This window comes from Artemia franciscana, chromosome 12, assembly GCF_032884065.1.
Source record: "Artemia franciscana chromosome 12, ASM3288406v1, whole genome shotgun sequence".
Taxonomy (NCBI): Eukaryota; Metazoa; Arthropoda; class Branchiopoda; order Anostraca; family Artemiidae; genus Artemia; species Artemia franciscana.
The window spans coordinates 28,693,326-28,715,729 of NC_088874.1; the positions used below are offsets into that span (position 1 = coordinate 28,693,326).

The following is a 22,404-nucleotide window of genomic DNA, read 5'->3' on the forward strand; positions in this document are numbered from 1 at the left end:
ATTTTATTCAAGATAGTCAAAAAATCTAATAACTATGTCTTTGAGAACGACTTGATCCCATTACATTCCCCGGGGGAAGGGCTGCAAGTTATGAACTCTGCCCATGTTTACATATAGTATTGGTTATTGGGAAGTATACAGACAATTTCAGGGGGATTTTGTCTGGTTGGGGAGATCGAGGGGAGGGTTACGTGGGAGGATCTTTCATGGGGGAAGAGAATTTACATGATGGGGGTACTGGATTTCCCAGCATTATTTAAATAACAATCAGAAATTAAATTTAAAAACAAGAGCTAAGAGCTCATATGGCATGAGCTCTAGCAAAATTCTAAGAATCAATAGACTGATTTAAAAGGAAAATCAGAGGCTTAATGCCGGTCAGGATTTAAAACAAGAGCTCTGAGACACGAGGTCCTTCTAATTATCAAAATTCATTAAGATCCGATCACCTACTCGTAAGTAAAACATACCTCATTTTTTATAATTTTTCCACTCCCTTCAGCCCCCCAGACGGTCAAATAGGGAAAACGACTTATCAAGTCAATTTGTACAGGTCACTGACATGCCTACCAATTTTATCGTCCTAGAACGTCCAGAATCACTGAACTCGCCAAAGCACTGGACCCTACCTAAATCCCTCAAAGAGAGCGGATCCAGTCTGGTTACGTAAATCAAGTATCTACGAAACTTGCTTATTCTAAACACCACGTTTCATCCCGATCTCTCCACTCTAAGTATTTTCCAAGATTTCCGGTTTCCTCCCCAAACTCCCCCCAATGTCACGAGATCTGGTCGGTATTTAACATAAGAGCTCTGAGGCATGAGTTCCTTCTAAATAATAATGTCACCCGTTCGTAAGTTAAAAATATCTCAATTTTTCCAAATTTTCCGATTTCACCCCCCCCCCAACTCCCCAAAAGAGTGGGGATTCAGTCCGGTTATATAAATCACGTATCTAGGACTTGTGCTTATTCTTCCCACCAAGTTTCATCCCGATCCCTCCACTCTAAGCGTTTTCCAAGATCTCCCGTTTCCCCTTCCAACTCTCCCAATGTCACCGGACACAGCCGGGATTTAAAATAAGAACTCTGAGAGACGAGATCCATCTAAATATCAAATTTCAGTAAGATCTGATCACCTATTCGTAAGTTAAAAATACCCCTTTTTTCAATTTTTCCTCTCCGCCCAGCCCCCCAGATGATCGAATCGGGGAAATGACTGTTATCATGTCAATTTGTACAGGTCCCTGACTCGCCTACCAATTTTCATCGTTCTAGCACGTCCAGAAGCACCGAACCCGCCAAAGCAATAGAATTCCCCCCAGCTCCCCCAAAGAGTGCGGATTCGGTCCAAAGATGTCAATCATATATCTAGAACTTGTTCTTATTCTTCCCATCAAGTCCATGTCGATCTCTCCACTTTAAGTGTTTTCCGAGATTTCTGGTTTCCAAGATTTCTGTTTCCCCCCTCCAACTCCTTATGTCTCCGGATCCAATTCGAATTAAAAATGGAGCATATAAGACATAAGATCTTTCTATATATCATGTTTCATTTAGATCCGATCACCCATTCGTAAGATAAAGATACCTCAATTTTCACGTTTTCCAAAATTTCCGGTTTCCCCTTCCAACTCCCCCCAATGTCACCGGATCTGATCCGGGGTGGAATCCCTGTCACCGGGATTTAAAATCAGAGCTCTGAAGCACAAGATCCTTCTAAATATCGAATTTCATTAAGATCCGATCACTCCTTCGTAAGTTAAAAATACCTCATTTTTTCTAATTTTTCAGAATTGACCCTCCCCCTCCAACTCCCCCAAAGAGAGCTGATCCGTTCCGGTTATGTCAATCACGTATCTAGGACTTGTGCTCGTTTCATCCCGATCCCTCCACTCTAAGCGTTTTCAAAGATTTCAAGTTTCTCCCTCCAACTCCCCCAAATGTCACCGGATCCGGTCAGGATTTAAAATAAGAGCTTTGAGACACGATATCCTTCTAAATATTAAACTTCACTAAGATCCAATCACCCGTTCGTAATTTAAAAATACCTCATTTTTTCTAGTTTTTGAGAATTAACCGTCCCCCCACTCCACCAGATGGTCGAATCGGGATAACGGCTATTTCTAATTTAATCTGTTCTGGTTCCTGATACGCCTGCCAAATTTCATCGTCCTAGTTTATCTGGAAATGCCCAAACTAGACACTGACAGACCGACAAAATTTGCGATCGCTAAATGTCACTTGGTAAATATCAGGTGCCATAAAAGCTTTTTCTACTGAAAGTAAGGAGCAAGATGAAAGCTTCAAACAAACAAAAATTAGTACCCATATGAGGGGATTCGCCCCTCGTCAATACCTCGCTCTTTATGCTAAAGTATTTCTAGTAATTTCAATCAATCAATCAATATTTATTAATTCTTATTAAAAATATACAAAAACAATATTATGCCTCAACAGAGAGCAGAGCTCGTAAGGCTGGAGCAGTACAGATGCATAGAAAAAAAAACACAGCGTCTCGTCATACTAATAATTCCAAAAAGAGAAAAAAATTAGTACCCATATGAGGGGATTCGCCCCTCGTCAATACCTCGCTCTTTATGCTAAAGTATTTCTAGTAATTTCAATCAATCAATCAATATTTATTAATTCTTATTAAAAATATACAAAAACAATATTATGCCTCAACAGAGAGCAGAGCTCGTAAGGCTGGAGCAGTACAGATGCATAGAAAAAAAAACACAGCGTCTCGTCATACTAATAATTCCAAAAAGAGAAAAAAAAACTAAGACAAAAAAACATACAAGGTAGGAGATCATAGAGGATGCCACCCCAGCAAAATACATACTAAAATCTATTATTAATTAATCCAAACATCCAGACAAAGAATTATTTTTGAAAAATTTTTTTTTTTAAGAAAATCGACTTGTGAAACTTCGGGACATTTCTACTAAGTTAAGTTTATTTACAATATGAGGAATCTGGTATCTGATTGAGAATCTAGATCTTTCTGATTTGATTGTCGGAAGGCGATACTTCTTGGAGCGGATTCAGTGGGCAGGAGAGGTGGGAGTCCCAATTATATCCAAATCATGGAAATAATTTGCTGAGGATTGGATATCATAATACCACATTGCTGTATGCACGTCCTTCAATTGTTTGAGATTAAGTATATTGAGAAAAATATATAAAGTTGGACCATAAATGTGTTGAGATAAACTATGTGGCAATAATTAAGATATGATTCAATTAGAGAATGGTATAAAATTTTAAGGATGGAGAAAGGAAACACTTGTTTCAATCTATGAAGACAACCTAAGTGATGGGCAAGTTTCAATTACGGAGAGATAAAAGCTCATCGAGAATAATCCCAAGGTAACGAAATGAATGTACTCTTTTTATCCTACTTTGATTTACAATTAACTCATCTACGGTAATTTTATTTATCGCCTATATTTTTTTATTCAAAAGAGCTATTTATTCTAATTAAACGACTTTGGGATTCAGGGGGCATTCTTAAAGAACTGGAACAAAATTTGAACTTTAGCGTAAAGAGCGAGGTATTGACGAGTGAGAGAACCACCTCATATTACGTATATGAGGGAGTTCCCCTCGTCAGTGCCTCGCTCTTTACGCTAAAGTTGGAATTTTGCTAAGTAATGGCCGATATCAACAATGATTTGTTTGTGTTATTTTTCGGCCAATCTTGGCATTTAATTCTTAAGAAGCTTCTTAACTATATGATTTTTATGTGATAATAAACCAAAGCTATTGTATGTTATCGGCTTTTGGTTGTTATTAACGATGAATAAAGAAGCTGCCAAGTCTTGTTTATGCTGGGAACGTATTAATAACAGAATACTAATTGCTCATTTTATGATTAAAAAGTTCAGGGTATCAGTCATAGTAGTATATGCCCTTGTTGAACCGACTGATGCAGATACTTGTGACTCAGATAAAATTTACTTACAGTTACAGGAGCAAATCCTAGACTAGGTAAATTTGGTGTAAGAAAAAAAACAGTAATGGCAACGGACTTTTTCAATTTTGAAGGTATAATAATCTGATTATAACCAATACTGTCTTTGGTCATAAAATGGCCTATAAGTTGACATGGTGTTCACGTGATGGTAAGACAGCGAATCTTATTGATTATGTTATAGTAAACCAAAGACTAGCAGGATCAACACAAGATACTAGGGTATGTAGGAGTGCTGTTAATGATGTTAAAAGTAAAGATAACTATCTAGTAGTGTCTAAGGTTAATTTAAAGCTTAGATTTCTAAAGGGTAACTACCTCCCGAAAAATTATGATGCCAGTAGACTCCAGGATGAGAATTTGAGAGAAACTTTCAAGGAAAAGTTGAATACTAAACTTGAGAGTTTAAAATTTGACAATCTGGAAGATGGTTGAAATAATTTCCGAGAAAGAATCTGCAAAGTTGCTGATGGTGCCCTAGGGAAGAAAGTTAAGACTGCAGATAGGAATATTAGTGAAAAAGCTTTGTGTTCAATAGAGAGGAGAAGGGTACAAGAATTATCCGAGTGATATATCATATGAAACAAAAGGAATGTAAAGAAAGTGGAGAAAGCATTAAAATATGAACTGAGGAGGGCATTTGACAGAACCTGAGACTTTTATTATGAATCTAACCTACTTTCAAAGTTTACAATGATCAATAGCAAATAGCGTAATTACCCCAAGGGTCGTCAGGTAATTACGCTCTTTGGCTAATAGGCGTGCAGTTAGTTCAAATCATTTGGACAGAAGGGATTATGTTGGACATAATGGATAATTATGGCCGGAAAAGGGCACTTGTGGTGGATGCTTGGGCCCTCCTGGAAAATCTGGGGTGGGCATTTGCCCGACCCCCCCCCCAAATGGCGCCTCTGAGGCCATGGATAAAATTCCCAAGGACCTGGAAGATGCAACTAGACGGCATAATAGTAAAATATTCTACTGGCATGTTAATATATTAAGAGGGAGTAGTCAATCCGGGCTTCCCATTTAAAGATAGGAACGGGGTCAAAATTAGTGATAAGGACAGAGTTAAAGAGGGATGGGCGGAACATTTTAAGAATGTGCTAAACCAAGAGACAGTTGCAGGAAAAGATATAGAGGAAAACGAAAAAGTTTGTGATACCTTGGGTATGAAGGAAGATTTGTTTTGTGAGAAAGAATTAGCGACAGTACTAAAAGGATTAAAAAATAATTAGGTTCCAGGTGCTGATAGTATGGTAAATGAATTTCTTAAGTATGGAGGCTCTGAGGTTAGAAATAAGTTACTGAAGATTATGAATGATTTTTGAAAAGGGGAAGTACCTAACAATTGTAGGAAAACCTTAATGAAACCACATTTTAAACTGAGAGATACTGTAGACAAAGTTTTAAGAGAAGAAAAGTGCAGTTTTAGGAAAGGTAGAGGATGTATCGACCAAATTTTCACTCATAGGATAGTAATTGAGAAGTGCCTTAGTTGCCGAACACCTTTGGTCCTCAGTTTTATAGATTATGAGTAAGCGTTCAATTCTGTTGGTAGAAGAGCTTTAGCAAAGGTCTTATCCTTGTATTGTATACCAGACAAATAAATTAAAGTGATTAGTACTAGGTACGAGAATAATTCTGCTGCGGTTAAGGTAAGAGATGAAGTTAGCAGATGGTTTTGTATTAAATCATGAGTTAAGCAGGGCTGTTTTCTATCCCCCTTTGTATGGATTATTTTGATGGACTTTGTCTTAAGGAGCACAGAAAAGGCAATGTGAGACTTTGTCTTAAGGAGCACAGAAAAGGCAATGTGAGAACACGGAACCAAATGGGGAGGAAAAACTCTCCTAAACTTAGATTAGGCTGATGATTTAAGCATCCTAGATGAAACTGTGAGCAAAATGAATGAACTTTTAGAAGTTGTGCGAGTTCATGGTACAAGAATGAGTTTGAAAATTAATTAACGTCAAAAAGACTAAGTCGCTAAGGCTAGGAATAGGTGAAGATGAAAATGTGACGTTGGGAAACTTACGCTCACAGTTACGTTTAAAAATAAAGATAAGTAATGCCTTACCTTTTGGCTCTGCCATTTGCTCAGGCCTTGCCATTATCTGCCCTCCTAGCGTCAAGCACAATGTCCACAACAATATCATAACCGCTTTGAAAAAGCGAATAATCTCGTCTAAAAAAAACAAGAAAGTGTGCAACCTACAACATTTAAACACGAAAACGATAAATACAGAATACAAAATTGCTAACTCACTCTAGGGCAGAAATTATCTTTAATGTTTGATCTTCTAAATATAAGCATAAGCAGTATCCTTCCTGACTTCAAGATTTCGGAACCTAAGACCTTAATTATTCCTGATTAACTATTCTTGTAAGGAATGAATTTTAGCTAAATTTAATTAAAGAGGACAAAATTTGAATTATTACAAATAGATGTTGACCAAACTGAACCATAATCCCATAATAAAACGCTTAAGTAGATATCCATGATATTTACTGTAAAAAAATTTATTACAGGAAATTAAATGAAACACGACACGACAACAAGATTGGAATATTCCTAAAATCAGCGGGCCTCTTAACAAAATTATAGCAAACTGCTAAATTATGTGACTGACAAATTTTGGGTTGTAATTCAGAATATTTGAAACTACCGTTTTCTTTTATCAATTAAATCTATTACAAGATTTAATGAGTGACCTATTCTGGTTTTAAATAAAAAGGAAATTCTTTAAGTCCTTGGGGAGCAAGCATGCCCTACATACAGAAATTAAACGTTTGTAGGGCAGCATTGACAACACTGAAATAAACTACAATTTTTACAAAAAAAATGTACCATAAAGGAATTTATTTGTACCATCTGAACAGTGGGTTAAAAAATTTGCCGTTACAAGAACAAAATTTTCGATAAATTAGAGCCTGGAACAGATATCCTAGTCAAAAAGGAGCAAGTAAACCCAGAATATACCGGAAAATTTGATTGTACCAAAACCTCTAAACTAAACAAAAAAATGACACAATTGTACCGCATTGGCAACGCTGTTCTGTTGTCAGAAATCTCAGATGAAAAAACGTTTTGACAGAAGTTATGCTTGCTAGGCTGTCAAATTGACACATTTTGTGTCAAAATGACACAATTTGATGTGGAGGGACACAATGACACATTCAGTCAAAATGATGACACAATCGACGTAAATGACACATTTTTCGATAAAAAATGACACAATCGACGAAAATGACACATTTTTCAAAAAATTGACACACTTTTGTCATCCAAGTCTTGTTTTTTAAATGATAATAAAAGAAAAGTAAAATTTAAGTTTTCTATCTCCAGGAAAGCTAGAAATTAACGGAAGAGAATAGCACTATCTAACGGTGGCAGTAGTACACAAACAGTGTGGAATAAAGAGCAGATGCCATAACCATATTTAAAATTTAAACCACGAGAAGAAAGAAGCCGTAGGTGGAAATTTCAAATCAAAATACACATTGAATATCTGAACTTAATTGGCTGCTTAATTGAGTATGTGATGTAGACAACTGGTACATACTTGAATAGTAAAAAGTAAACAGCGAACAGTTTACCAAATCTGTACGAATAAGCAGCAACTCACATTTTTAAGAGTACAGGAGGGGTATCCCACCTCGGACAAGATTGCAAATTTTCAGAGAAGTCTATCCTTCATAATAATCCATCTGGCTTAAAAAGGCACCAACAAATATGACAAAAATACTAGATTGAAGCTAGTTGAATGGCTTACATATTGAGTAAATAAACAAAGCTTCAAAATTTCTAACTGAACATCCTTCTATTTTTAAAACAAGATTACTGTATTTTAACCTCACCTTGTTTCACTTAAAAATGATGAAAAAGGTCAACAAGATCAGTTGCTTGAATTTGGAGTTCCAAAGAAGTGACACTCGCATTCACAAACTCCTTTCCAGCTCAAAGGCAACCATGAAGTCTATCATGAAGTATTTTGTCAAAACTGACATCTTGGAGAATGATGATGCTTTTGTCATAACCATGATCTCAGGTTGTTTCAAGGAAATCTCCGAGATTTCTTTTGGTCCAAATACCGAAATACACGTGCTGAAATATAAGGATGTGATACCCTCGAATGATCTCAAACAGTTTAGGTTGAACTGCCTGAGCTTCCTTGTAGAAGTTTTCAAACAAATGAGAAAATGAACTGATTATTCTGACCCCACTTTAAAAGCTCTGGCTTGTTTAGACCCAGTGACTGCTTTGAGCGGAAAAGTTGGCACTCTAGTGGGACTGACTGGTCGTTCATCAGCTTACTTGGGAAACATGAAGGTGAAGTGGAAATGTAAAGGAATGTAATAGAGACTCAGTGGATCTTGATGAGTGAGCACAGGGATGAGATTATCAGAACCATGGGAACTGAAAAGTCTCCTTCGATCTTTTGGAAGACGTTATTGAATGCAAAAGATGTTCGAGGCAAGCCACAGTTCGAAGAGCTGTCCCCTTTCATGTTAAATCTGTGTACTCTTCCGCATTCCAGTGCAGCTGCAGAACGTCAATTTTCAGTTCTATCAAATATAAAAACAAAACTCAGGAACAGTCTACTTCTCGACACGAAAGACTCACTGATGCATGCAAAGCAGCTGGTCTCTCGTACCTCAGGAACGATGCGCGACTGGGATATTCCTTCCGATATGCGGAATAATTTTATGGCCTGGTACAGGGAGAAAGAAAAAAAGACCAATGATCCCTAGATATAGCCAGGGTCGAATATACTTGAAGTTCTGGGGAGGGGGGTCTGTGTGTGAAAGGTTACAAAGTTGTTCGGTGCTTATATATCTGATATTCATCTTTAATTTTCAGTACAAATATACGATTAATTTTGGCTTACATTTTTCCTCGGCCTCTAGGTCCATTAAAAGTACGATTTTAACCATTAAGATAGGAAGACGGCTTAGTAGTATTGTTGGTTCAAGCTAAGCTTCAATGAGGGCACAATGAACCACAAACAAGTTTATAGACAGACAGTTGGAACTGTTTTTTCTAGGAACTAGGTTTCGATGGCCGAGTCAAAGTGACATACTGTACAAGAGAAGAATAGTAGGCATACAAGCATGTTAAAACAAAAGAAATTGTGTTCAGGCGTTATACTTCATTTTTACGAATTTCTTCTCGATTGAATCCTGGTCTCGGACAAGTTTTATGCTCGCAAACTAAAAACTCAAACGCCCCTACTGTGGTCTTATATTTTTCCCCTTTCGAAGGTGTCAACTAAAGCTTAGCCGATTACGATTACGACGTCATGCGAAGTCTTTAATTTACTGTCGGATTTGATTGTCTCTAAAACTTTTATAAATGTAAGCTTGCCGCGTTAGCCACCCAGACACTAATTCACAATGTGTAGCATTAATTTAATCGAAGCTTCCTATTACTTTCATGACGTCATAAAACGTCTCGAACGCCTCGATTAAGATAATAGTTAAAGGTTAAGTTTACTCCTTTTTGAACTGATTTGGAAGAGATTCTATATTCAAAATTCTAAATAAAGATTTGGTAATTAAATTTGATACCACCTGCAGCAAAAAATGACACATTTTGTGACACATTATGGAATCTGAGATGACACAAAAAGCACATTTTCGGAAAAAATATGACACACTCCTTAAAGAAAAATTTGGCAGCCCTGTATGCTTGGGAAGCCATGCCCGGTGCACACATATATACTTTTATGTCTGCAAGGACAAGACAAACCTTTTCAGAATTAAAATCATCTGATGCAGAAAATTGTCCCTTTACCATGTTATACTAAAGGTTTATAACACCTTTTACTAGTTAACATAATCTGAAAACACAGGAAATATATTGTGTCTTGCCAAAGCTACTTCAATAACAATGTCCGCCAATCCCAAAGACAAAGAGCGACGATCAGTGTTGTCACTACTACTGCAACCCTCACTACTCCTTCCCCGGTTAAACCGTTCAATAATAAACCAACCACGAGTTCCCGGAGTAAAACATTTCCTTCTTATGCTCAATTTATTTTCCGAGTGAAGGGGAGCATTGTCCTACCCCTACCAGTTTCCCAGACTTGTGTCTAATCAAATAGTCACCAGATAGTGGGTACCTGCATGTCTGGGGGTCTTTAAAGATAACTCATAAATCCTAACTGAGCGGACAAACAGAGCTAAGCAGATTAGGGCCTCTTAGGTGGCTCCAGGATGGGCCACGATACTTGGACATGTCAGAACAGAGTGAAGCCCTAGTTCCCAGTTATGGGTTAAATAGTGAAGAAGCAGGAACTTGTGAGGCGGAGTTCTCTCGAGATAGAGGAAATCTGCTCCCTGTAGAGGAAAAGAAATGTGGATTGTCCTTCCCCTATCAGTGCCCATGGTTACGACCAGGCTTGACATTGACCTGAGAGAAAAAGAAATACAAAATGTCCATAATCCTACGAATATAAAAAATGGGAAACCCTAATGATGTGATGATTATAGTCACAGAGATGCCAGTGATTTTTGTCACCTTTTTCATGGAGTTCGTGGCAACCGTTGAACAATAAAATTTGTAACGAAATTTGAATAAATCCTTTTTAAGTTATGTTTAACTTGCTTCAGCATTATTTTTATTTTCTGGGTCAATGAATGAGTTTTGGAAAACAATGAATATTAATTGTTTTAAAGCGTTTGAAATGGCACCAACCTGGTGCCTACAGGCGTTTGTGTCTCCTATAAAACAAGGGTATCATTTACATAAGATAGGCTACTAGTAAAGAAAAAAATGGATACTGCCAAAAACAGGTTCGGATCATATGCAGTTTTGGTAAACTATTATTTTATGTTTTTTTTTTGCATTCTCGAGAAGTGAACGGAGTGACGGAATTTCATGAATGGATCTACAACCCAAATACAGTCCCAACGAAGTGCTTTCAAGTACCCGACACCCTCCCCCTTCAAATGCACTGGATTTTCATGAGCCTGGAAAAATGGTGAACTAGGTGAGCCGATTCCACAAGAGGACCTGAAAATGTGTTTTAAACTTCACACTGCCCACTGATACCCTACCCTTAAGGTTTAATATGCCTTGAAAGTGGTCCTAACTTAGAACATGACTCAAAATTTGCCTTATATTATGGCTCAAATGATGATAGCCAGGTTGTCAAGATCTGTATTCTAAAACACTTAGACTAGGCTATGCCTTAGGCTAATTGAAATGCTTAACATCTAGGGAGGGGAATTTTGGAGTTTTGAAAAAATTCAATGAAAATAACCAGAAAAGGGATGCTATTTTTCAAAATCTACGGAGGGGGAGGGCAAGTCCCCTTCCGCTTACTGACGCCAGTACTGGCCTATTGATGCCTTATGTATTTTTCTACAGTTTAACAAATCTGCTATGTAATTAAACAAACAAAATCTGATGGTTCCTATGCTTTAGAATAGGCTATTGGCCAAGCCTACCTCTTCAGGTTATCTGTAGGCAGTCTATGCTAGGTTTAAACTTGTATAGCTAACAAATTTTATGATTCAGGACCTGTATTCTAAGACACTTAGACTAGGCTATGCCATAGGCTAATTGAAATGCTTTAAATCTAAAGAGGGGAATTTTGGAGTTTATAAAAAGTTCAATGCAAATAACCAAGAAAAGGAAGGTATTTTTCAAAATCTACGGAAAGGGGAGGGCAAAGTCCCCTTCCACTTACTGACGCCAGTACTGGCATAAAAATTGACGCCTTATGTAGCCTATTTTCCATAGTTTAACAAATTTATCATGCAATTAAACAAGAGAAAATCTGGCAAAATTCTAGTTTAGTGACTTCTTGCTATCTCGGGAAGGGGTTAGGTAAGGTTTCACTTTTATAACACACATATTTTTAAAGGTCAGGACCCTCTAGAGGAGAGGGGGTGGAGGTAGGTGCTTCAAAATACCTTCCCGGGACATACTTTAGCCTGTAGACCCATCCCTGAAAGTTTCGTTTTCCAAGCCTAACCCATTTCCGAGATAGCAAGAAGTCACTAAACTAGAATTTTACTGAAAATCTGATGATTCCTATGCATTTGAATAGGCTAGGCCTACCTCTTCGGGTTATCTGTAGGGAGTCTATGCTAGATTTTAACTTATATAGCTAACGAATTTTATAGGTTCTCACTGTATTCTCAGAAAAGAAGAAATTAAAAACTGATTAAAGATAGAACTTTAAAATAAATCACAAAAGTATTTACCGAAGTTCAAACGAGATTCCGTACTTCCTTTTCCAATACAAAGTAACAAATGTAATTTCGCAACGAATCTGAACTATAATCAACAATAGGCCTTCCCACAAGAGTTGCAGAGGCTAGCCAACGGCAGATGCTTAGATATGCAAGGGATGATAAACAATTGGCATAGCCAAGGAGAAATCCACGTGCTTTCCACGTGAAACACTTTAATGTAGCAACAGGAAGGAAAATCATAAAGTAGAGATACCTAAATTAAGGTCAAGCTCCGTATTCGCATATGATATATAAACGAATCTATTCAGTATTTTCATCCTGGGGATTCCCTCCTATAATGGGAATTTTTGAGGTTTTTTAGGGGCAAACTTTTTCATCTGGGGATTTTAACAAGTCTTCTGGATTTTTTAAGGAATTTTAGAGTTCCGGCCATAGAAAATCATCTTCTAACACAAAAAAAGGAAACGGAATGGAAGTAGTTTTCTATCCAATTTTTCCAAAAAGCTGATAGTCTGGACGCGTCATAGTGAGTTAAGGATCTTTTGCACATTCGACTCGGAAGTTCATTATGTTTGAATGCTTGCCTATGCTGGATAGAGCCTTCTGGGAGACGATGATAACAACTAAATTGACATAGAAGTCAAGAGAAGGGGGTACAAAACTCTTTCAACACAACTAATAACTTCAAGAAAGCCTGGTAAAAGTCTAAATTAGGGATCACTACAATCAAAGGTGCAGAGGGCTGCTCAATTAAACCAGGACATGCAGCAAGAAAATAATTGATTGTATCCTGCTTCATCTGGGCAGCCCTCTGGACCTTTAGAGCCCATCAGACTGAATAATATATAGTAATAAATAAGGTGTTTTATTAGGTGTCCCTTTTCCTGTCTATTCTGCACCTTCACCGAAAATTTGGTTAGTTATTCAAATAAGAACATTTTGGATGTCAACTAAATTAAGACTTCTCTGCCTTCTGTTTCCACAGCCTTCCTGCCTCATTCGGATTCTTGATAATTGAATTGCAACCAATAGCTGCTGCTACCCTTTAATGACACACAAAATTGAATAAATCTGTCATCTTTTACCGTCACTTCAAAAATTTTTATTTTCTACAGGGCCATCACTTTCTTGTTAATAAGGAATGTTGACATTTACAAGATGATTATCTTAAGATGATTGAAAGCCAATTGATACTCATTGATTGCCCCCTTCCTGCTGTACTATATAACTGTAAAGTTACATTACTGAAACTTGAAACTAGGTTACATTACTTTGCTTAAAAAAATTAACTAGAGAAAAGACAAAATGGAACAAATATGTAAAAATTTATTAAAAATGTCAGTCTTTTTTTCTCCCTTAAAGGTTCTTAGTCACGAGAGGCAACATGCTTTCCTTGAACTTCAGAAGTTCTACCAATTTGACATGCATAAGATTCTGCAGTCTGGGCAGATTCGATGGCTTTCAGTCAAAGCTGCTGGGGACAGAATTTTGGAACAATGAGGTGTTGTTAGTGCCTACTACAAACTTTTACTAATTGATGATCCAACATAGCTTAATGAGCTTGTATACACAAATCTGAACCCAGTCATGAAGTGCATGCTTGAATTTGTTGCCTTTGCAAATGGATTGCTTACTGAATTAAATGCAGCTTTTCAAGCTAACAAACCCCTCTTTTATCGCTTGAAACATGAGACTGAATCTCTTATCGAGGAACTGTCTTTGAACTTCACGAAAAAGGAATATGCGAAGTCAACAAATGCATTCCAACTTAATGTGAATGACCCAAGTGTTTACATACCCCTTGAAAGCATTTATTTAGATCCAACTGGGCAGAATTCTCTCTTGGCGCTATAATCAGATCCTGGTGTACCCCAAGATGCAGTTGAAAAGATCCTCAGAGCTGCACAAAATTTTTTTACATCGAAGCTGTGTATCAGATTCAAACTCGATTTCATTTCAATGATAACATTTACAAATATGCAGAAATTCTTGACCCTGTATTAGCTCAGTCACTACGGCCTGATTCTCTCTAACTCTTTATTCGAAAGTATGGGAAAGCATCATGGAATAGAAACAAAATCGAACAGGAACGGAGGAAGCAAAGTCTAATCAATGTTGAAGATATTGAGAAATATAGATGCGGTTACCTACTGGTGTTTGTTTGTTTTTGTTTTTTGTTTTTTTCGAAGAAAAACTCTTCCCGAACCGAGCTATACGCAAATCTAAAATTGACAGTAGTATTTGTGCTTTCTCTTCCTTTCTCCAATGTTGTCGTCGAAAGGTTTTTTAATGCAGTAAAAATCGTAAAGACGGATAGACGGAAGAAGCTTAAAACGGAAACGTTACGTGGGATTCTTGAAACAGAATATAGTATGAAGCGGGCGCAAGAAAGTACCCCATGTATTCGGGGAGACGAGCAGCTACTGCTGCACATGAAAAGAGTCAAGACTTCGGCTGCCATCAGAAAAAAGGAAGAAGGTGTTGAATCTGATTCTAACTAAAAATTGATTTTTTTTATTTTATTTTTTTTTTTATTTTATTTTTTTTTTATTGGCAATATAACCGTATCCTGGGGCAACTAATGGATTTTCATATTGGTGTGATAAGCAGTGTGGTCTTATAACCCAGATTACCAAAAATGACCATAGAAAATAAATATTTACTTATTTTCGTCACCATATTCACTGACCTGCTGACGCAACAAATTAAGCACTCTGACAGAATTGAAATCTATTTCTCTTACTTGATCTATTTCACCTTATTGCACCTTACGACACGAATGTGAACAATATACAAGTTTTGTTTAATTTTTTGCCTTTTCTGTATTATTCGAAGTACATTTTGCGCAACTTTCTAACCTTAGAGTTCATCCTGCGATTTTCCACTAGTCTCTTAGGGATTTCATAATTTGAACACTAAATTTAATGTATAAATAAATTGCCGAACTTTAAAACAGCCATACTCTAGCTATTCTTACAAATCCCCTTTTTAAATACCTATTTTTCGAGATTACTCAGAAAAAGCTAGTTATATTTTATGAAAACCGACTATATTTATAAGAGTAGATAAATTTGTAAAAACTTATCAAAAACCGATTCGGTCTCAAATGCAGCACATTTCTGGTAAAAATACTTATTTTCAAAGTTTCGCCCTCCCGCGCCCGTCCTTTCCATGAAAGCATGTGCCCTGGCTTTTACCCGCAACCACGTGAATTGAGGTTATAGCAGATAGAACTGAGGTCTTGCTCTAAATAGGGTTTCCTAAGCACCCTAGGGATATAAGAGCTCCCAAAGAGGAGGACACGAGGACAGGTACCTCATATAAGGTTCATGTTACCTGGGAAACATACGATTTTGCGACAAGCCCGCAGCTGTAATTCCCAGTGAAAGAACAAGGTACCTATATGATTGAGTTCATTAGTTTCAGAGCTGTCCAATCAGAATAATCGTATTACTTTATTTTCTCTTGTAGAAAAATCTAAATTTGCTTTTAAAATAGGAAAATTTGTCCATTATCTCCAAGGCTGTATCCTTAGGGGGAGGGCTACTGGGTTTGACCCCCCCCCCTGAAATTTCGTCCGACTCGTAAAAAGTGACCGAAATGCATATAAACAAATTTTTCCATAAGTTTTCAATTAAAAAAAAATGTAAAACCCTCAAAAAAAAATAACACCCCGAACAAAAATCCTGGATATGCCCTTGACTGTTGCATGTTTTTCATCATTTTCAGCGTGTCACTTGGGAGAAAATATAATTTTTTTTGGCAAAAATAAACACTCTTTTAAACATTTGCTTTTATTTTTGCGCCAACATGTCTTCCAAAAAAAATTATGCGGGCACCAGCTTCAGTATACAGTCGGTCAAAGTTTAATATATTGCCCAAATCATTGTCATACCCCAATGGACTTAGCAACCGTACTATCTGAGAAAAAAAAAATAGAAACTAGGTTGAGTTTCGGGTTACGTATGACAATTTTATACAAACTAAAGTGAATGAGTCTTTGGTACCTATCATAGGGGTGGAGTTCGAGGGCTAAAGCGGTCAAGGACTCTGCAAAGCCAAGATCATGTGATTCCCCCTCCCCCAAAAGAACTTAGTGTTTTGGCACCAGGGTCATCCCCACTAGTAATTCACTTAGAATCAAACAGATAAATTTGAAACAATGGTTGACGGTACTTATGTGCTAATAAATTATATAAACGCGGAGAATGTATTTTCGAGGGACACATGATCTTAGATAAAAGTGCACTTTTAGCCCAAAACTGTCAATTATTTGCGTTGTTCGAAAAAGAATTTTCTCAAATATTAACAACAAACGGGTAATTAAATCAGTGTTTCCATTATTCCCGAATTTCCCTGGACAAGAATTGATACCCCAAAAATTTCCCTAAAATTAGCGTTTGCAAATTTACAAACGCTAATATGAAATATAAATTGTTCATTTTCGGTAACGTTAATTTTCAGAGAGATATCAGAAAACCCTATAATTTTTTTTTTTTTGGGGGGGGGGGGAATAGAAGAAACCTCATAAATTCTGGGATTCTCCGAAAATTCACGAGTAATGGAAACACTGATTGAGACTGAACTTGGGGGAGGAATTCATTAAAATTAAAACTTAAATTCAGTCAGCTTTCACTGGTATGCCCATAGCTTTTGAGATTTTTGGCCGTTTTTGAAAGTTTAAAAAAAGAAAGATAGAGCGTGGCGGTTGTGTTATTTTATAATAGGCGAAATAACAAAATTAAGACAAGGCTTAAGCCAAACGCCCATTACCTTTAGTTTAAAGAAGAGGTGGACGTAAACCAACTGAAATTGACGAAACTTCAAGTACGGAGCAGAATTAAAATTAATTGAATATAATTCATCTAAAATTAAACACATAAATATTGAATACTACTTGAACGTGTTAATCCCCCTCACCCCTGCAGAAACACTTATTTTATAATATATTTCCATGTAAGTTGAAACTGTGAGGAAATCATGGTTGCAGCAGTGGCTGCACCTAGTAAAGAGCGAACAACAGCCCATAGTAAAAAAAAGTTGAAAACGGGGTTTGTAAAAAAAATGCCTAATGAGAAAAAAATTAACATCTGACACTGAATCAGAAATGGTAACTGTTGTTTCGGTTAATCGTAAAAATAAAAGTTTATTGCGAAAAAAATTTCTGGTGACTTCAAATAAGAGCCTGAAACCCATTGAAAATGGGTAGATAGAAAAAAAGTATACCATTTGAATCAGCATGTTCGAGAACCTTGTGTAGGATAATTACAGTCCTCCACCTTGAATACCAAGAAAATCCCTTTTTGCATCCGGGTAGCACTCAAGTGTCTCCCTTTTTTCTTTTTTTCCACAATGGCTAGAGAATGAACAGGACATCATAGAGAGATGTTTAATTACTTATTCGAACAGGAATTAAATTGTCTAGTACCCTTTTTAAGTGATCAAAGAGACTGGAGGGCTGCTAGCCCCCCTCCCCAAAGTCGTCCTATAAAAACTTTGAGATTTCCATTTTGTTCAGCATAGTTCAAATATGGTTTTGATGATGATATGATCCTCCATAACTCCTGGAGAAGGGTTGTACTTGGTATAGAGCGAATCGATATTGGGTGTATCGGTATCGCGTGTATCGTATCGGGCGTATTGACAAAACTACACAAACTAACTTCTCTGGACTGATATCATGGTGTGATAGTCAACGAGCTCTATTTCCAGTATTTTTCTCAGTTTATGATCGTCCGCGTTTCGGTGACAAAATTATGGTCAAAGTAAGAACTTTTTGTCTCCTTGAATTTTTTCGAAAGGTGGGCAAATATTTCTGTAATTGACAACGCAATAATTTCTTCTAGAGTTTTTATTTCCCTGGCCTTGCCTAGAGAAAGGTCTGATAGTTCAAATGAAGTGTCGTTTACATCGATAGCACGTCAATCAAGGGAAGGGAGAGGCCCTAAGAACCATGGTTCCTAGAGGAACCATCCGTCAGGAATGGAAACTTTTCAGGCATTTTAACGTATATAAAGTGTGATATGCTCAGATCCTACTACTTCTGATGGTTCGACCATGCTAAATACTATCTGTAGCTCTGAGGAATCATCTGGAACATCTTGGATAATAGTAAAATACTAAACTTTTTGTAGCTAGATTACTAAATTTCCAGTAGATAAAATTAGTAAGATTGACTAAGTTTCTAAGCCAATATATCTTTTCTGGGGTTACAATGGACGAATCTACACCCACTGCACCAAAAACAGCGGAAGATGAGAACTTGACAATTATGAAGAAACTTATGTTCACGTCCATTTTCATTAGCACATCTGTGAATTTTGTTCTTTGTTCAGATAATACTTTTGACCTGGAAGAACTGCCATGTTCATCCTCCTGATGAAGTTTATAAGAACTACTCGAAGCTGAAATAGAAACCGGCCGAACGACTGTGACAGTCAGGAGGAGTCTCAAGCTAATGGGAGTCTCAAGCTAATGGAGGTGATGAAGTCCGACCATAACCCTCAAGAATTCCCTCAAGTAATTTTTGTAGCTAAATTACTAAATTTCCTGTAGATAAAATTAGTAAGAATGACTAAGTTTCTAAGCCATTATATCTTTTCTGGGGTTACAATGGACGAATCTACACCACTGCACCAAAAAGAGCGGAAGATGAGTACTTGACAATTATGAAGAAACTTATGTTCTCGTCCATTTTCATTAGCACATCTGTGAATTTTGTTCTTTGTTCAGATAATACTTCTGACCTGGAAGAACTGCCAAGTTCATCCTCCTGATGAAGTTTATAAGAACTGCTCGAAGCTGAAACAGAAATCGGCCGAACGACTGCGACAGTCAGGAGGAGTCTCAAGCTAATGGAGGTGAAGAAGTCCAACCATAACCCTCAAGAATTCCTACTTCGAAACCAATGAGACGACGAGACATCGCTTGGAGGAAATATATTTTATCCTACTAGACAGTCTGTGGAAAGATCAGCTTCGAGTCAACCCAGAAATGAGTCAGGTTGTTTTTGACAACGAAGTATTAAGTCACATACGCTATCAGACGAATACTTATGCACTTCAGAAAGATGGTAAGCAGTTAGGCGTTCTTTCAGCAGATGCTGAGCGTTTGCGGAAACGTTGAATATATCTTCCTATCGCAGCTACTGGTAAAAAGTATCGCAGCCGTTACTAAGTCACATGACAGACTTGAATTGAACTAATGCAGAAGTATTTGCATTTCAATGACAATGTATCGCAGAAGGCTCCGAGAGATCATGTTACGACAATGTTCATAAAGTTTGTCCCTTGATAAAGAAGGTTCAAGCCATTTGATGAAAATACACGCGGAAGAACACCATGTCACTGATGAGGAAAAAGTTCCGACGAAACAGCGAATATAGTTGATGCAGCCTAACGCAAAATGAAAGTATAAATAGGCATAAATAGATTTGTGGGTATTTTAGAAATATTCACTGGCAAGAGACCAGTTAAAACAAGAGATGTAGGGGTTGGTGATGAATTTTTCCTATGACCTGCAAGAGGAATCGCAAACCACATGAACTACAAGCTCTTTTATTACAACTGGTTTACATCACTAGACCTGGCTCAGACTCTAAATGACTAGGATATACTTATACCTACTACACATTGGTACAGGTTAAACAGGTTAAATTGCTGTGCTGTGGAATTAGATAGCAAAACGAAAGTGTAAGGAAGAGGCTCGTAGGACTGACGGGTGGAACCTCGGTCAAATGTTGCAGTGGTGGAGTACTAAGATAATAAGCCGGTTCACTTGATATCAACCAATGCAGCTGTGAATCTTAAAGATACCTGTGAGAGGTGGATCGCATGCGAAAAGAGTATATAACAGTGAAGAGACCACACTGTGCGAAGCAATAAGATCGCTCTATGGGCGGCGTCGATCTTGGCGATATGCTAATAGAGCTGTACAGAACTGATTTCAGTCTCGAAAAAAAGTGGTACATGCAAATTTTCTTCGTCGTGTTTGACCTTTCCATAACAAATGGGTAGATCCTGTATTGTAGGTGTCTTCCTGTTGGATAAAAACCCATGATCTTATTGCAGTTCAAAACTGAAGTTGCACGCACCTTACTGTCTGGCACATCCTCAGCGATACCTACTAGAGGTAGTCCACTCAATGAAGCTCTATCCCAATAGAAAAGAAAATATAGTGGCCGCCTACCAGACTCGACTAAACTGGACAGCCAGGAGCACTTTACAGCTAGATAGATATGCTGTTAATTCCAGATGTTGCCTGTGGAAACCATTCTGTAGTTTTTTTAACTTTCATTGAAAAAAAAAATCCTGACATTTTCGTCGCGAAATTTTCCGTAAGTTAAGCACAGAAACAGGCTAAAAAAAATTCCTCTGTTCTTTCAATATTCAGGCGTCAAAGGGTTAATTCAATCCCCAATTGTTCCTATTTTTAAGATATATGTAGTTGTATAAGTTCCCACATAACCAATTCAACAACAGATTTCCTTTACACTGTCCTTGGTACTTCAAATTGATCGAGGGTGGTAACAGACATAGATAAGTGATGACGCAAAGTTTGTCACGCAGAAGTCACGCCTAAGAAAACAGGTATTTGTGAATATTGCATCTTGTTTCTAAATATAGTAAAGCCAGTATAAAGAAAAACTAGATTACATGACACGGACTTTGTCCTAAGGTTATCTCACTGTAGATAAATTTAGATTTATCTACAGTATTTTTAAATCTAGACTAAAAAAAATTAAGTTCACTGGATTTTATGACATGTCATAGTTGTAGGCCTCAAATACATCATGGCGATTCCCAGACACTACTCAAATCTGGCACGTACTCAAGGGATTTTTGGCAGAGGAACAAAAAAAAATTATTTGATAATTTGAATAAGAAGGTCACATAAATTCAAGAATTTCGAGGTGGGGGCCCGAGATCCCCTGAGTACGCCTTTGACTTATGTTGTTAAAACAATTTTAAGATTACCATTGGAACTACGAGTTCCAGACACATCTGCAAGATAGCTGTCAGAAAGGGGGGTGGGTGGAATTATTGTGTCAAGCACATTAAAAAAAACGAAAAAAATTGTTTTGTATGGACAGTATCAGAAACTATATTTACAACTATATACAACTATATATATATATATATATATATATATATATATATATATATATATATATATATATATATATATATATATATATATATATATATATATATATATATATATATGTATATATATATACAACTTTTAACTACTTAGTTTTGCTTAGTTGTCTCACTATTTAAGGTGGTAATATTCTATTGTATTTTAAACCGGACTTTAAGCTAGACGGAGGTCACGAGGCGCAAATATAGTGTTAAGAAGGACTTGGGAAGGGCTGGTTTCCTAACAAGTCTAATTTTAAGAAGGACTTGTGAGGGTCTGGTCTCCTTACCGGCCTAATGGTTTTTATGATTTTCTGCTTAGTTCTATAAAATGTTTCCCCTAGATCGTTTTCTATATTTTTAATGAGGAGGGGGGCTTAACATAGAAATAAGTTTTTTTTTAAGTCTTTGTAGCTCAATGAACAATAAATATAGCATATAAAATTTGAGTCGTGGGTGGTTCAGCTGGGAGAGAGCAACTATCGCTTTGTTTTGATGTCCTTCGTACTTTAGTGTATCTTTATAACAGTGTCTTTTTCGCCAGAATGTTTTTTTTATGCAGGATATTAAAAAACGTATTAATTCAAGCATAGGTACAAGTAAAGGGGTTGGAGATAATTACCCCGTCTGAGAAAAGCGAATAAGATAAAAATTTCACTTTGTGACCCAAGCTGATATGTCTCTGCCCCCCCCCCCCTTTGACCTCATATCTATATAAAAGGCATTTTCATTTAATGAAGGTATTACTACCTAATAGCACAATCAATTACTATAGTTAATTACCGTCACACCTATTCATTGCAGTAAGAATCACATCGATAGCAGCCAGAAATCGTCCTTTCTTAGTTATACTGGTACGTTCCTAGCAGAGCTGTATTCAGGAAGGTTACCCGGTTGAAACCTCTCTCTTCGTGCAAATTAACAAAATATATGTAAATATTTTTTTTACATTTTGTAATTTTTTTATAAACCCTCCCCCTGAACTAAATACTCCCCTATCCCAAACAAAATCCCTGAATGTAGCCCTGTTCTAATGTTTTTTACTTGCTTGTCTTAATAAAGTAACATTCTAAGATCCCAA

The 22,404-nt window shown here is 37.0% G+C and overlaps 1 protein-coding gene across 2 annotated transcripts in view; it reads right to left on the bottom strand.

Moving 5' to 3' along the window:
• The window catches only part of LOC136033954 (acid sphingomyelinase-like phosphodiesterase 3b), a 64,875-nt gene that overhangs the window by 37,587 nt on the left and 4,884 nt on the right, over positions 1 to 22,404 (bottom strand). Inside the window, exons 1-2 of one of the 2 annotated variants that reach the window (XM_065714978.1) lie at positions 12,193 to 12,353; positions 6,056 to 6,163 (exon numbers count right to left, since the gene is read on the bottom strand). In XM_065714978.1, coding sequence (XP_065571050.1) covers positions 6,056 to 6,134 — 79 coding nt within the window. In that variant the 5' untranslated portion in view covers positions 6,135 to 6,163; positions 12,193 to 12,353. Of the gene's footprint in view, positions 1 to 6,055; positions 6,164 to 12,192; positions 12,354 to 22,404 lie in introns of those variants that run through there. The other variant, XM_065714979.1, reaches the window with a different exon arrangement.